Raw genomic sequence first — 15,038 nt, 5'->3', positions numbered from 1 at the left:
CTTTAAATACTACTCCCTCCATCCAAAAATATAATTCAGGAATCTCGTTGATAATTATCTACTACTTCACATTGTGCAAAAGTAGTAGGTAAGCTTTGGGAGAGATGTAGTAGATATTTTTACTGTAACAGATATTGATATAAACACACATGTGGTGTAGTGGTAGCTACGAGCACATTTTCTTGAGGGGTCGTAGGTTCGAATCCCGTTGGGGCCACATTTGTGTTTTTTTATTAATTTAATTTTAGCTAACAGCCGGGAATGGGAATGAGCTTTGCGGGGAGGGGGGAATGGGAATGACAGAACACGGAATGGCAGCCTACCCCTTACCATCTTAATAAGTAGTAGAGATTACGGTGTATCTAAAATTAGTTTAAATGCAGCGTTATCTGGTTATTTTAAATTATGTTTTATAATATCAAATGTATGTAATTTAGATGTAAATTTAGGGCATGATATAAATTATATTCATAATGATAGACGTGGGAATTTGTATATAAGGGGTTTATTTTGAATTGTCATGTGTAATGGCACAGGTGGGTCATATAGATGCAAAATTAGGTGCTACCCATGTGCTAGGTCAAACCTACACATGTACGTGCGTAAGTTAAACCTCTGGTCCAACACTCAAGCCCACACGCTTAGGATGCACGCCATAATTGCGATTCTGTTTTTTTTGCACAAATGGCGTAAATAGTTCACACAAATAGCGTAAATAGTTTATAAAGATAGCATAAAACCCCGCCCAACCATTGGACCACGTCAACATGCGCAAGTGCATGCATGCAAATCCTATTTTTATGATAGATTCGATAATTATGGTAGATTGTACCAGTTTACATTGCACGTGCGAAAATTTTAGATGATATTTATGTTTCCACTGCATGCGCGCAAAAAAATGATGACTCCATAAATATAGGATCACTCTAATAGCCATGCAGATAAGCTCGTTATATCCAGTTTATGATATATACGGATACTAATTATGCTACACAATGTAAGTATTTATACAATTTGATATGTTTCCTGTTGCATGCGCATAAATTTAGAATGGTAGGAATGTGTGATGAAAGGAAATGAATTGGTATAAATAGAAACAAAAAATCTTATTTAAATGTTTTATTTTCTCCATAAATATAGGATCGCTACAACAATCATGCATTTAGACGCTTTAGAACCAATTTATGATATATATTGATAATAATTACGCTACACGGTATAGCTATTTATGCAATGTGGTACACTGCGTAAAATTTGCATATTGTTCATTGGTGGACGCATCTCCATGTTCGAGAGTAAAAACCTTCAGTTTTGAACGTAAAAAACAACAGTTATGAGCGAAATTACCGAAATTATTGATCCAATATGAAAGTCGTTGAAAACCTTTTGATGTTGGTATAGATATATATACAAAGTGACATAAAAATATGTATGTTATTGTATGTCGTCTCTCCACCAGGAACAAGCATTCAAGCGCGTTCCCCATCAAACGCATCCATGTAATCCTATTTTTATGACAGACATGAACAATATGACGACCACTAAACATATGCATATGGTTCCTATTTTTATGCAAGTCCGAAAAATATGACAGGTCTTGGGTGTTTCCATTGCATGTGCAAAAGTTGGATCCTAATACCGCGTAAAGCATAAATCATTATATAAAGTTGCATAAATTTATACACCGTACATCATAAATTAATGAAAAAATCCTATCATGGGATCAACCAACAACTGCATGCATAAAACAAAGGGTTGGAGGAGGTCGTCGCCGGAGGGCACTGCCGAGGCCACCAGATCGGAGGAGCTGATCACTGAAGTACGCCTAAACCGTCATGCGGACCACAGACCCTCGCAGCTCGTGCCTCGCGCGGCCGCCGACCCACGCCTCGTGTGGCCACCGCCGCCGGATAGGGTCGTCGCTGCCGTGCACGCTCAGGGAACCTCCGCCGTCGTGCACGCCTTTGGTCGTCGCCGCCGCATGAGCCTCTAGCCGCTCGCAGCTCCCTAAGCCACAGCTGACGCTCGCTCCTCCGGGGTCATCGTCGCTGTTCGCTCCTCGGGGAACCGTCGCTGCCGCGTGAAGGGGACGTCGTCGCTTGCTCGCGCCTCCGGGGTCGTGCTGTCGCCTCTCGTGCCTCGGGTAACCGCCGCTGCCGCGCGAGGGGGGCGTCGTCGCCCGTGCGTCGGGATGGAGGCGTCAAAAAATGAACCATAACGGCCTTGGATTCCTTTTATAGACGTCGAACCGGATGGCACCGTTGGGCCAGGGCTTCGTGTTTATCGATTAGATGATTAGAGTCTATCAAATTAAAGACCAGATATTTCTAATTATTGAATTGTTATCCTAAACGCTAAACGGTAAACAGTCGGTCATCCTCTGTTTAGCATTTAATTGGACTACACGGGCGTTTAAACTTACTAAAAACGGATTATACGGGATTAAACAGATTAAACGGCATAAACGGTTAGCTATTGAGTAGCATTTAAACGATGTTAAACGGTCTAAACGACCGTTTAGGGTAACGGTGAATTATTGTGGTAATTTTTGAAAAGTGTCTTTTTACCGTGTTAGAGGTCTCTAATTTGTAATAGTAAGACTAGTGCCATCAGTAACAAGTCTTCAATCCACAAGTCCTGTTGGGTATTCTTTAGTGTTGTTCGGTTAAGAGTGGATTAAAAAAATAGAAATGATTAAATTCCTTACTATTTAAAATTAAATAGAAAAAGATTTAATCTCCTTCAACCTACTTTGATTCTTATGTAACGCAACAAGGTTGGACAGTTTGGTTGGGAGTTGTATGGGGCTTCAACCAACTTGAGGTTCGAGTCATCCTGGCAAATTTGGTGGAGCTCGGTCCATACAGGTGTGCCTGTATGGTCTGGTGCAGATTTGTTCGTGCTGAGCTGATCAATGGATGGCGGTGCCAGCACCTGGACGATGGTTCTCCGAAATGGAAGAAGATGAAGGTAGGTTGTGTTGCTATTCGGGCTGTCCCACTCCCACCCACCCCAGCAGCACCACGCTTCCCTTTCCAAGCCTGCACAGTGCTCTTCTTTACGCGTATGATTTTCGTCGGGATATTCAGTGCCCTGATTCCATTAAGGCTTTTCGTTAGAAGTAGACGGGCAGATTGGAGGGATTTAAATCTTAATCCCCTCCAATTCCCCTTAATCCACTCCCGAATAAGCCATGAGGGCTTGTTCGATTCTACCCCAATCCGCTAGTAAGTCAAAATTTCTCCAAATCCGTATCAATCCCCTCTAATCCATATGGATTGAAAATAACCGAATAAACCCTGAATGGGCACCTGCCATTTGAGACTTTGTTTGGTTGCGCAGGGATTAAAGAGAATTGAGAGAAATTAAATTTCTATTCACTTTTAACTAGGTAATCACCTCCGGTTCTTTTGAAACCCTTGCAAACCGAACATGCCAGGCACCAACCAGAGGCCATTGCCTGCTCAGTGATAAGCATGATACTGTGTGTCAGTGTGTCTTGAGACTTCAGAGTTGAGAGATGGCCAAGCCTTCTAGGAAAGCCTCCTCGAGCATGGCAGGGCTGACATTAAGTGAAGTGATAGCTCTGAACAAAAAGCTCGTCGAGCATGGTAGGGGTGACAAGCATCAGTTGGGCAAAAGGCTTCACATCGCCGTTCATGAACTCCACATGCCACTATGGTAGGGTTTGATGAGACCAGCTCATCACTGTCAACAAACCGCACCACTGATGTCAAAGCCTTCCAGGGCAGTCTCACATCCACTGGAAGAAAAAAAATTACCTGAAGCCGGCTGCAGAGAAGCCTCCTTCCGATTCACGGCGTATCCACCTACTGATCTTAAAGCAATGAAACAAACAACCAGACACGGTTGGTTTCGGCAATAAACTTCAGCTGGCGTTGCTTTAAGATTAATAGATGAACACATGCCGCGAATCAGAACCAGGAGACTGCAAGATGAACACAACCACATCCAAAGTACTGCCCCCTTTTCCCAGTCAGCAGATCAAGCTCCAACAGCCATATATTGGGCAAAAAAACAAATAGCCAATGCCTTCAACTAAATGCCCATCAACATGTAAGGTGCTAGTATTCTTCTGTAACCCTTCCCAAAACCAATGTATCCGGCACAGAGCTCTACATTATCATGTAACCCGTTTCTTATCCCGAAAAGAGTCAAACCAAGCAATTGCCCTAAGCATTCTTTTACCCATATCCCCCTAGAACCAGCCGCTACAAGTCACAGGAGTAAGACTAACAAGACTCACGGGGATTTACATGCACAGCTGCGGGGTAACAGCGGTCATTTGGAGTCAGCGCCGAAATCGGTCTGGGATGACGTCATAGACGCTGATTGGGAAGCTGTAGAACTCCTCGTTTCTGGGGTCCGAGTATCCCTTATGGCGGCGCAGGAACGGCTGGAACCACGAGAGCCCCCGGTCGGCCTCGTAGCCCCTGAACTCCAGCGTGTTGTCCAGGACAGAAGCGACAATTAGCGCCACCGTCGGCCCGGAAGCAAACACGGTGTTTATAATGTCGTTGAACTGCACAAAGACATGTTTAGATGTCAAAGTTCTGGATGCGACCCGACATAACTGCAGCATCAAGTTACAGACCGACAGCGTATTTGATGTGGCATGCAGAAAATTTAACACATGCAGTTGGTAGATGGGTGATGCAAGCACTGAATGTAACAGATTTAAAGGGAGAATCCTCAAATACCCATCCAGCATTTGTCCGGGCAGGTCCGTGGCCGCCAGCTGAAGAAGTGTATCCGTTGAAGTATTGAGGGACCGAGATGCCAAGGAACAACGAGAGTCCGATGATATAGATGTTCCTCATCGAGTTCTTGTTGGCAAACTGCATGAACGAGACTCCCACAGCAGCTACAATGCCGAACAAGATGCAGTAAATTGCTGCAAAGATCGGCAGTGGGATCGATGCAAAGAAGGCCCCAAATTTCCCTGCAAAAAAAAACGGACCTCACAGTTTGAGCGGAAGAGTTGCAAATTCTCTCTAGGGAACCAAATAAAAAACAACAAATTACCAAATATGGAGAAGAATATCATAAACCCAGTTGATATCTGGATCACCCTCCTACTTCCAACTTTTGTCAGCCCAAGGAGGCCAATGTTTTCACTGCATCGAAGAAAAAAGAAGTTTTTTCAGAACAAGCAGTAATGGGGTAGCATGATCTAGGTTCAAGCATAAAAAAATTTGCATGCGTTTTTAGGAACCAAGGTGGAAATTTTGAAGGTGCTAGAACCTTCTCTAGAATGAAAAACCTCACAGATAGGGGAGAAAGCTGAGATCATTTACACTGATACAGATGAACCTGCTGGAACACTAAAGATCCCCTCCAAGAACATTCCAATACCCTGTATGAAAACATCTTATTAGAAGGCTCGAAATTTTGTAAGCACAAGAAATGGTCGCATCACACTAGTGTAAGGAGCTACGCTAGAATAGAACATATCACCAGTCAAAGCATTTTGGTAAGCAACAAAGAAAAAAATGAGAGTATTTACAAAGGACCAAATTTAGAATCTCAGTTTGTCAAAGGTTAGTAACAGAGAAGTATCTCCTGGATCCACGATCAGATGGAAGCACGACAATAAACGATGTAACAATGTGTTAGTAGCACTAGTCTTCCAAGAGGAAACTATGGTACAGATCCAACCTGCAAGCCAACGCTCCGACTAAGGACATAAGCTGGAGGTGGTGTAGCACCCGCTAGACGAGCAGTAGCAAAGTGTGCTCCAGTTGACTACAGCAGACATAACATATTTAGAAAAGAATACCAAAAAGAAGATAAACGGATCTAGAGATAGAAAAGCATCTGGTAACCTCGAAGGCTGCAACAAGTACAGCACCCATCATTCCAAATGAATGACCAGCAGTGAAGATTGGAGGACCCCATTCGAATGGTAATGGAATTTTAATCCTACAAGAATTTGCATGCAGAAAGTATATTAAAATGGCTTCTCCAAAAAAATTGTTCTTTAAATCTTGATCGAAGAATCATCTTAATGGGCATACCATGGTGCCGATGACATGAGGAAAGACTTATCAGTGCGGCAGTGCTGTTGTGTCTTAGGTGAAGCATGGTCATATGCACCCGCAGCAGTAAGGATAGCTGCAAAGGCCCACACGATGCCGATACAAAGAAGCAACGAATACCTCTCAAACAAGAAGGTGACCCGTTGATGGATATAACTGAAGTAATTTGGCACATACTGCATACACAATATCATATCATTGATCTCCAAGCTAGTTTTATAACAGCAAATAATGCAGGGCTATGCTAGGAATAAATGTTTCACTTAAGATAATTTGACAGAGATTAAGCCATTACCTGTTGCACAACCACCGCAAGAATTAGCATTGGAAGCCCAATCTCCACACATTTCCCAACCTAAATTGACAATCAAACATTATAAGGTTCCTTTATTTTTATTTTTCCTTTTTTCCCTCACGAACTGCTCTGTTTTGCTGTAGAAGTACAGAAACATACCTGGGGAAAGCCAAGTTGGAATAGTCCAAGACCAACAACACAAACAACAGGGGTCATTATCACCGGACTGAACTTTCTGCAAAGAATATCATTTGTGTTAATATCTTGGCAAATACAACATGTGAAGATATTATTCTCACCCTAAGAGCAAGTACAATAAGATCCATACTTGGCATATGCCCCCCATATCGTGCTGAACCCAAGAATCATGTTGAGGATGGATGCCACAATCAGAGCTCCTTGTGCTGTTCTCATTGTGTGTTTAAATCTCTGCAAATGACGTAATAGGTTACAATTATTCATATTACGAAGTAGAATATATTTAGGGCTTGTTTGTTTGGGATTATAATTTGCCCAGATTATATAATCCAACATATTTTGAAATAACACTTAGTTCAAAATATATTAGATTATATAATCTGGGTAGTTCAAAATATGTTGGATTATATAATCTGGGCAAATTATAATCCCAAACAAACAGGCTCTTAAGCAGTCAATCATAAAGAATTGATTATGCTCCAAACAAATTTACCCACACCCCAATTAAAAAAATGGATGAACATCCACTTCAAACTCAAAAGTCTACGTTCAAGCAAATGAGCACCATTATACCTCATGATCATTCAGGAAGTTATTTGATTCAATCTCTTTTGCTATTGACAGCACTGGGACAACAAATGCAAAAGAGGCATTCATAACTGTTGGAAGTCTCGTTCCAATAAGTGTTTGCAGCAGTGTGTTTATGCCACTCATAAAGAGGAACGATTGAATAACTCGAGCCTTGTCACCCTGTCAGCAACAAGCACAAATGTGAGGTGGAAAGACACTAACCCTTCAAATGGAAACAAATAACTGCCAGCCAAAGCACTGAATACTTACAGCGTTACCACCCATCGCAGGAACAATAGCTGTTGCAAGCATGACGGTAGAACCCAACATCACAAGATAGTGAAGGAATGCAAGTGCTGCCACCTGAACTGAAGATAAAAACAACAATAACGAGTTAGTAAGAACAAAGTTTCCATAATGTAATCATGTCTATAACGCACAGAGTAATTCTATTTCCAGCAGTTTAGTACATGATATCCAAAGAGAACTCAATACTCAAGGGGATGCACGTTCAGAAAGTGGAGTAATACTACATCTACAAACAAGTTATACGAAGACTATACTTATGTGCTGGCATGGCTAACCACCACCACTACCACGTGAAAGCTTTTAGTTGGTATGTTCAAATTAGCATGCATGGCTGCTACTATACACGTCAGAGCGTAAGTAGTGTTTTATGGAACATTTTTGTAGGTGTACCGTTACTTTTAAAAAACGGTTAGGTATAAATTATAAAATTTGCCCACTTGATTATCTAAATACATAAATTTATAATCCGTGAAGGTTCCTTTTGATAATTTATCAACACAGCAATTAATAGTCATTTGTTCTATTGCAATCACCTAATGGTTCAAGTCATTATGTTCCATGTCTAAAATCCACACTACTCTATTACAATCAGAGACTACATAATTTCATTCTACGTGCAAATAGCTACTACAATAGTATGATCTCTGTTCTTAAGGCATCGCCTAGGCGACGCCTAGGCGTCCGGGCGGTGGTCTAACGCCTAGGCGCCTTGCCCGCCTACCTCGCCTAGGCGTCCAGGCGGTGGTCCAACGCCTTGGACCGCCTTACCGCTTTAAAAACCATGAGTATGATATACAAAGCTAAACAACAAAGTCTAATGTAAAAGAGGGGCTTGCACAACATCACTATTGTCAATCAACTTAGGGTCTGTTTGGAAGCACACCAGTTTTTAAAAATCAGTTTCCATCCCCAGTTTCTAAAAACTGGTTTATAAAATAAAGTTGGGTGGGGGTGTTTGGAACTCGGTTTCTAGTTTTCTGATACACAATGACTAGCATACCCTTCCTCTATTTTAAAAAGCGGTGGCAATAGATGTAAATTCTATGAAACCAACAAGGGCATGATGTAATTAAAGAAACAAAAGTTGGTTTTAACTAGGGGAGAGTAACTTCTTGGTTTTTAAGAAACTAGGAATCCAGTTTCTATAAATTGGGACATAAAAATTGGTATGTTTGGAACCACTCTAGTTTCTATAAACTAGTTTCTTAAAAACTGTGCGCTTCCAAACAGGCCCTTAAATATACCAAAGGGAATTCGCAAGACCCTAGATTAAGAAGGTTGGAAACAACAGTAAGAGAAAGGAAACATTTTTAGCATGTCAAATACAAAACAGGAATGACACAAGTAACAGAAATCCGCCACACAAAATACATGCAATGAGCCAATAGCATGTGCATATAACATCTAACCGGCAAGAAAAAGATTAAGCAGGTCGCAAACAAATGTAGGACAATGGAAACATTTATTAGCATGTCAAATATAATATGGGCATGACACAAGTAACGGAACCCCGCCACACAAAATCAATGCATCCTGCCAATAACATGTACAGATAACATCTAACTGGCAAGAAAAACAAAACAAAACTTTCAACCGACATAATCAAAGTTACTGCCCAGATATGTTAGGGGAATAATCGGAAACCGGCCACACAAAATCCATGCAATGAGCCAATAACATGTGCAAATAACATCTAACCGGCAAGAAAAAGATTAAGAGGTCGCAAACAAATGTAGGACAATGGAAACATTTATTAGCATGCCAAATATAATACGGGCATGACACAAGTAACGGAACCCCGCCACTCAAAATCAATGCAACCTGCCAATAACATGTACAGATAACATCTAACCGGCAAGAAAAAACAAAACTTTCAACCGACATAACCAAAGTTACTGCCCAGATAAGTTAGGGGAATAATATGAAACGTCATTTACAAGAACAGAACAAGCGATCCTATATATACACATAAAAGTATTGAGCACCCTGAATCTAATCTAGTACACTAAAATAAAGCATACATGTCAATCAATTTAAATATAGCAGAGGGAATTCACAAAACCCTAGATTAAGGAGGTCACAAACAAAAGTAGGACAATGGAAACATTTATTAGCATGTCAACTATAATACGGACATGGCACAAGTAACGGAAACCCGCCACTCAAAAACCATGTAATGTGCCAATAACATGTGCAGATAACATCTAACCGGCAAGAAAAAATGTTAAGGAGGTCGCAAACAAAAGTAGGGCAACGGAAACATTTATTTGCATGTCAAATATTATACGGGCATGACACAAGTAACGGAAACCCGCCACTCAAAATCCATGCAACCTGCCAATAACATGTGTAGATAACATCTAACCGGCAAGAAAAAACAAAATTTTCAACCGACATAGTCAAAACATTTACAAGAACAGAGCAAGTGTTACCCATATAAACACATAAAAGTATTGAGCTCCCTGAGTCTAATCTAGTACACCAAAATAAAGCATGCTTGTCAATCAATTTCAATATACCAGAGAGAATTTGCAAAACCCTAGATTAAGGAGGTCGCAAACAAAAGTAGGACAACGGAAACATTTATTAGCATGTCAAGTATAATACGGACACGGGACAAGTAACGGAAACCCGCTACTCAAAATCCACTCAACCTGCCAATAACATGTGCAGATAACATCTAACTAACAACAGAAAAAACAGAACTTCCAACCAACATAGTCAAAATTACTATCCATATATGTTAGGGCAATAATATGAAACACCATTTACCAAAAGAGAGCAAGCATTACCTATATATATACATAAAAGCATTAAGCTCCCTGACTCTAATCTAGTACACCAAAATAAAGCATGTCTGTCAATCAATTTAAATATACCAGTGGGAATTCGCAAAACCCTAGATTAAGGAGGTCGCAAACAAAAGTAGGACAACGGAAACATATATTAGCATGTCAAGTATAATACGGACATGGCACAAGTAACGGAAACCCGTCACTCAAAATCCACTCAACCTGCCAATAATATGTGCAAATAACCTCTAACCAGCAACAAAAAAACAAATCTTTCAACTGACATAGTCAACATTACTATTCAGATATGTTAGGGGAATAATAAGAAACATCATTTACAAGAATGGAGCAAGTTTTACCTATATACACATAAAAGCATTGAGCTCCCTAACTCTAATCTAGTACACCATAATAAAGCATGCCTGTAAATCAACTTAAATATACATGGAGGGAATTCGCAAAACCCTAGATTAAGGAGGTCGCAAACAAAAGTAAGATAACGTAAACATTTATTAGCTTGTCGAGTATAATACGGACATGGCACAAGTAACGGAAACCCGCCAGTCAAAATCCATTCACATGCCAATAACATGTGCAAATAACATCTAACCAGCAACAAAACATCAAATCTTTCAACCGACATAGTCAAAATTACTACCCAGATATATCAGGGGATAATAAGAAATGCCATTTACAGGAACAGAGCAAACGTTGCCTATATACACACATAAAAATATTGAGCTTCCTGACTCTATATCCAGATATGTTAAGGGAATAACAAGAAGCACCATTTACAAGAACAGAGCAAACATTACCCATTTATATACACACAGAAGCACTGAGCTCCATGATTCTAATCTATTACGTACAACAAAATAAAGCATGTCAAGGTGCCTCTGCTCATGCCCTTACCCCAGGATGGATTTGAGTGGACGCAGTAGTTGAGATGGTGGAACTGCTCGTGGGGCGGGTGGATGGCGCCTGCGCCGACCATCATGGACTGCATCGGCATCATGGGCGGCGGCGCGGCCACGGGTGGCGGCGGTAGCTCGTTGGTCTCCCCCATTGGATCAGCAAAGCAACGCGAACTTCCGCTTCTCCGACCGGACTGCTGCAACGAGAGAAAGAGGAATCGAATTATAAACCTAAGAAGCTCCACCTCTTTCCTGGAAGCTTCCTATTAATCACTCGGATTTCAGGGTGGCGTAGTAACGGCAAATAAAAAGATGCTGTAATTTCAAGCGATTCGCGAGGGGGGAGAAACCAGCAAAGAAACCGATGGCGAGAGCAGCACTCAAAGCTTGCCACCTTTTCTTCCTCATTCATCGAGAAAGGGGGGGAAACTGGGAACATGTTTTCCGAAGATTGCTCAGCAAAAAGGACGCAAGAGTTCACCTTTGCTGCTGCTACTGTGTCGCGCGCGCTAGACTCGCTCGATGGAGTGGCACGCAGCAAGAGACTCCATGGAGGCAAAAGAGAAGAAGAAGAAGAAGATTCAGATGCAAATCTCGGGGAATCGAAGACCGGACCTTCACCGATTCCTCTTTAGTATCCCAGAATTGCCGAGACAGGGACAAGCATAGGACGACGACCGGGGAAGAAGAGGACTGATGTGACGGGGAGCTTCACTCCAAAGATTCGCGCAAGCAGCGGCAGCGCTGCTTGTTCGAAGAACTCCCGCTAAACAAATGCAGCGAAAAGGATGCAAGTATTGAAAACCCGGCGCCTCACGTCATCGGCGCACTAGAATAAAGAGAAAAGGCGCACGGAAACCAAACCAAACCCGCACACAAGAACAAGAACAGAAACAAAAGCAAAAAACCAGGAACAAAAAAACAGGAATTCAGAAGCTCGTGCCGCTGCGGGCGTCTCTTCTCTCCCACCTCTCGAAAAGGAAGAAACTTCGAGAGAATCCAGAGAGATTGAGGTGGGGGCGGAAAAGATGCGCGACTGTGCGAGTGCGAGGAGCAATCGGATGAAAAAAGAAAAGAAAAAAGCTCTCACCTTTCTACGCTCTCGCCTTTTCCCTCACTCCCTCTGCCTGTGCTCTCTTCTCGCTTCTTATCTCCTTTCTACGGCTGGCCCTCCCTCGGAACCCAGCGGCGGCGGGGCGCAACAGGACAAGCAGGGGATTTTGTAGCCTTGCGGCCTGCGGGGGGGGGGGGGGGGGGGGGGATCAGGAGAAGATTGCGAATTCGAAAACACCTAGTAGGCTAGTACTACCACTTTACACCTGGTTTAATCGCCGGTTTCTTTTTAGCAGCCGTGTTGATTTGCTTCCTTCCTGGTTACTCTACTGGATCACAAGCGTCCAAAGCAGAAGCGAGGCACCGCTCTGGCCGTGTGCTCGGTCGACGGCTGGACGCTGAAGGGGAAGTGCTGGTGTTCCACTGCTGGGAGGCGAACAGCAAGCAGTACAGCAGCAGTGGTGCTGTTCTCGTTCTGTGCTGGAGTTGGATGGCTGGACTGGACCTGCTGGTTGATGGGGTGGATCTGGGCTGGGCAGGACGGCTGATGAGAGAGAGAGGGCTGGATGGACTGCATGCATTGACAGTTCTTGTTTTGGGGAAGGGAGTATTGAATGCAGCAGATTCCCAGGATGGTGAGTGAGGGTGTCTTGTAGCATTGATCGCTGTGTGGGCAGGGCAGCAGTGGTGACGGTGGGTCAGTTCCAGGCAGGCCGCTTCCTCCTCCCTCATGTCTCTCAGTCTCATCATCAGTAGGAGTACGTCCGAGAACGACCGACTTGTTTGAGATTGGTGTAGTACTAGTTCTTGTTTTCCTTTCCTTTTTTTCTCGTAGAACACAGTCCCTATATTATTTTTATAATATTTTTGTCTCTATAGATTATAGATACAAAAGTCCAAATAACTGGCTTTAATCAAGCGAACAACCCCGAGAACCTTCTGGTTCTTGAATCTTGACCTTCATTCACGGTTGTGCACCACGGGCATTCTTCGTTGGACGGCGTGTTTGGATCATCCAGACACAGGGATGGTATGTACAACCCTGATTTTTTAAGTATAAGATACAGTTAAAAAACTATATGATTCAACTCAGAGACTCTAAACCTAGATGCAGAAAATAATATATATAGAGAGTCGTGTAGAGACAATTCTTCGCGAAAAACTGGCTTCTTATATTTTTTAATTAGTCTCCTAGAGACCTTGAAAAGAACACATTTATTGTGTGATTGACGCCCTCTCATCAGTAGCTAGCAGTGGCAATCAAGGATGAACACCCCACGACCCTGTCCTGGGTGTCACTGCCCTACGGATCTCTTTGTTACAGCTTTTTCTGAACGGTGCTAGTGTCTGTAGCACTTTCGATCCGTGGGGTGGTCGTGCCAGGTCGGATGAGGTGTGAGTTTTTGGCCGCTTGCTAGCTAGCTCTGAGTGACCGTCGAAAGGTGTCTCCCTGTCCCTGCTCTGCTCTCACTACTTCAGGGTCCAGTCCACACAAAAGCATGTTCCTTCTTAATCTATTTCCAGCAAATTACCATATAAAAGGGTAACTAATATATGTACACTGTGCATTATATGATGCAAAACAGTATAAAATAATATTTTGTGTAAGGTGAATTGCTAGACACGACCTTATTAGACGGTGCGCATTCTCTTTCTTATGGTTTTGTTTTAACCATAAATAACATTCAATTTGTTCCGGAAAACTTCATATTCCTAACACGGTAATTTTGTTTATTAGAAAAAACAACAAAATGATTCACTTATTTTTTGGAAGTGGATTAATAGGTTTAGTAAGGATGTGTTTGGTTTGAGAGATGAGGTGGTACATCTTCTTCTCACTCCTTATTTTTTTATTTGGTTTGTGGAATAAAATAAGTTGATTCATCACCACCTCATTCCTCATAAGCTAATAATTAGTATATACATGAGGAATGGATTGATTCCACCAAAATTTATGAGATGAACTCATGATACATCATCTTATGAAGCATAGGGTGACTCTACCAACCAACCATAGCATAAGTAACACACCGTACACTACACGTCACGATAAAAATAAAGTAGAATTGGACGCCTACGATGTAATTTACTAGTAGTACATGTTTTCTGTATTGCCAATATGTCGGTGAGCGTTGACATATGAAAAGGGGGTGATAAAAGTGCCAACAACACGCATGACACGAAATTTGTAATAAGTCTCTCATGTCTCCCTTCTCGTTCCTTCATTCTCTGGATTATCTGGGGTATATACAACTCATAGCTCTCGGACCAATTTTCTAAATATAAGAGGCAACTAAGATATCGTATGATATAACTCTGAGTCTTTAAATTATAAATGTAGTTAAGAGATAATATGTATAGAGAGTTGTACAGAGACCAGCTCTTCGCATAGATCATGTCCCTTATACTTCTTTTAGTTAACCACTATAGGCCTCTCAAGAGACCCCATATTTAGACCTATTGAAATGTAAGGTCGGGTCAGATTAAGGTCGAATCATGGGTTGTTTAGCATGGCTCGTGTCTCGATTCGTGCCTAGTGTCGGGTCGAGTTGGTTGGTGCCTCTCTGTTGGACATGTCGGGTTGGGTCAGGTTTTTTGGCTTTAGGACTGATTTTTTCGATTTTTGGGTAAAAAAAGCATGGCATGTGCCCAGCCATAAATTATTGCAGGTCAAAAATTATGGCTCGTACTCGCCCATTGTATTGGTCATATCAGGGTTTTTTTGGCTTTAGGACAGATTTTTTGGGTTTTGGGTAAAAACTCATGGCCCGTGTCCTGCCATAAATTATTGCAGGTCAAAACCTATGGCTCATACTCTCTCGTTGTATTGGTCGGGTCGAGTTTTTTT

General features: G+C 42.0%; 1 protein-coding gene and 1 pseudogene across 9 annotated transcripts; both read right to left on the bottom strand.

Moving 5' to 3' along the window:
* Positions 1-1,632: 1,632 nt before the first annotated feature.
* Positions 1,633-3,927, bottom strand: LOC109941514 (uncharacterized; annotated as a pseudogene).
* Positions 3,928-4,002: 75 nt separating this feature from the next.
* LOC100279038 (Nucleobase-ascorbate transporter 3) lies at positions 4,003-13,721 on the bottom strand. 9 transcript variants are annotated; one of them, XM_008663185.4, is made up of 15 exons: positions 12,455-13,721; positions 11,619-12,372; positions 11,136-11,334; positions 7,393-7,490; positions 7,126-7,302; positions 6,683-6,783; positions 6,514-6,589; positions 6,355-6,414; positions 6,039-6,235; positions 5,847-5,943; positions 5,680-5,766; positions 5,319-5,377; positions 5,047-5,138; positions 4,722-4,963; positions 4,003-4,543 (listed from the first exon to the last, which is right to left on the bottom strand). In XM_008663185.4, the coding sequence occupies exons 3-15, from the start codon at positions 11,287-11,289 to the stop codon at positions 4,313-4,315; spliced, it is 1,671 nt and encodes a 556-aa protein (XP_008661407.1). In that variant the 5' UTR covers positions 11,290-11,334; positions 11,619-12,372; positions 12,455-13,721; the 3' UTR covers positions 4,003-4,312. The 9 variants fall into 9 exon arrangements, with proteins under 9 accessions (XP_008661407.1, XP_008661413.1, XP_008661403.1 ...); XM_008663191.4 differs by having other exon boundaries at positions 11,136-11,331; positions 12,228-12,372; positions 12,455-12,811; XM_008663181.4 differs by having other exon boundaries at positions 12,228-12,372; positions 12,455-12,806.
* Between the last annotated feature and the right edge of the window lie 1,317 nt (positions 13,722-15,038).

Source organism: Zea mays, chromosome 1 (genome assembly GCF_902167145.1).
Source record: "Zea mays cultivar B73 chromosome 1, Zm-B73-REFERENCE-NAM-5.0, whole genome shotgun sequence".
NCBI classification, from domain to species: Eukaryota; Viridiplantae; Streptophyta; class Magnoliopsida; order Poales; family Poaceae; genus Zea; species Zea mays.
This window is presented reverse-complemented; position numbering and strand designations above follow the sequence as displayed.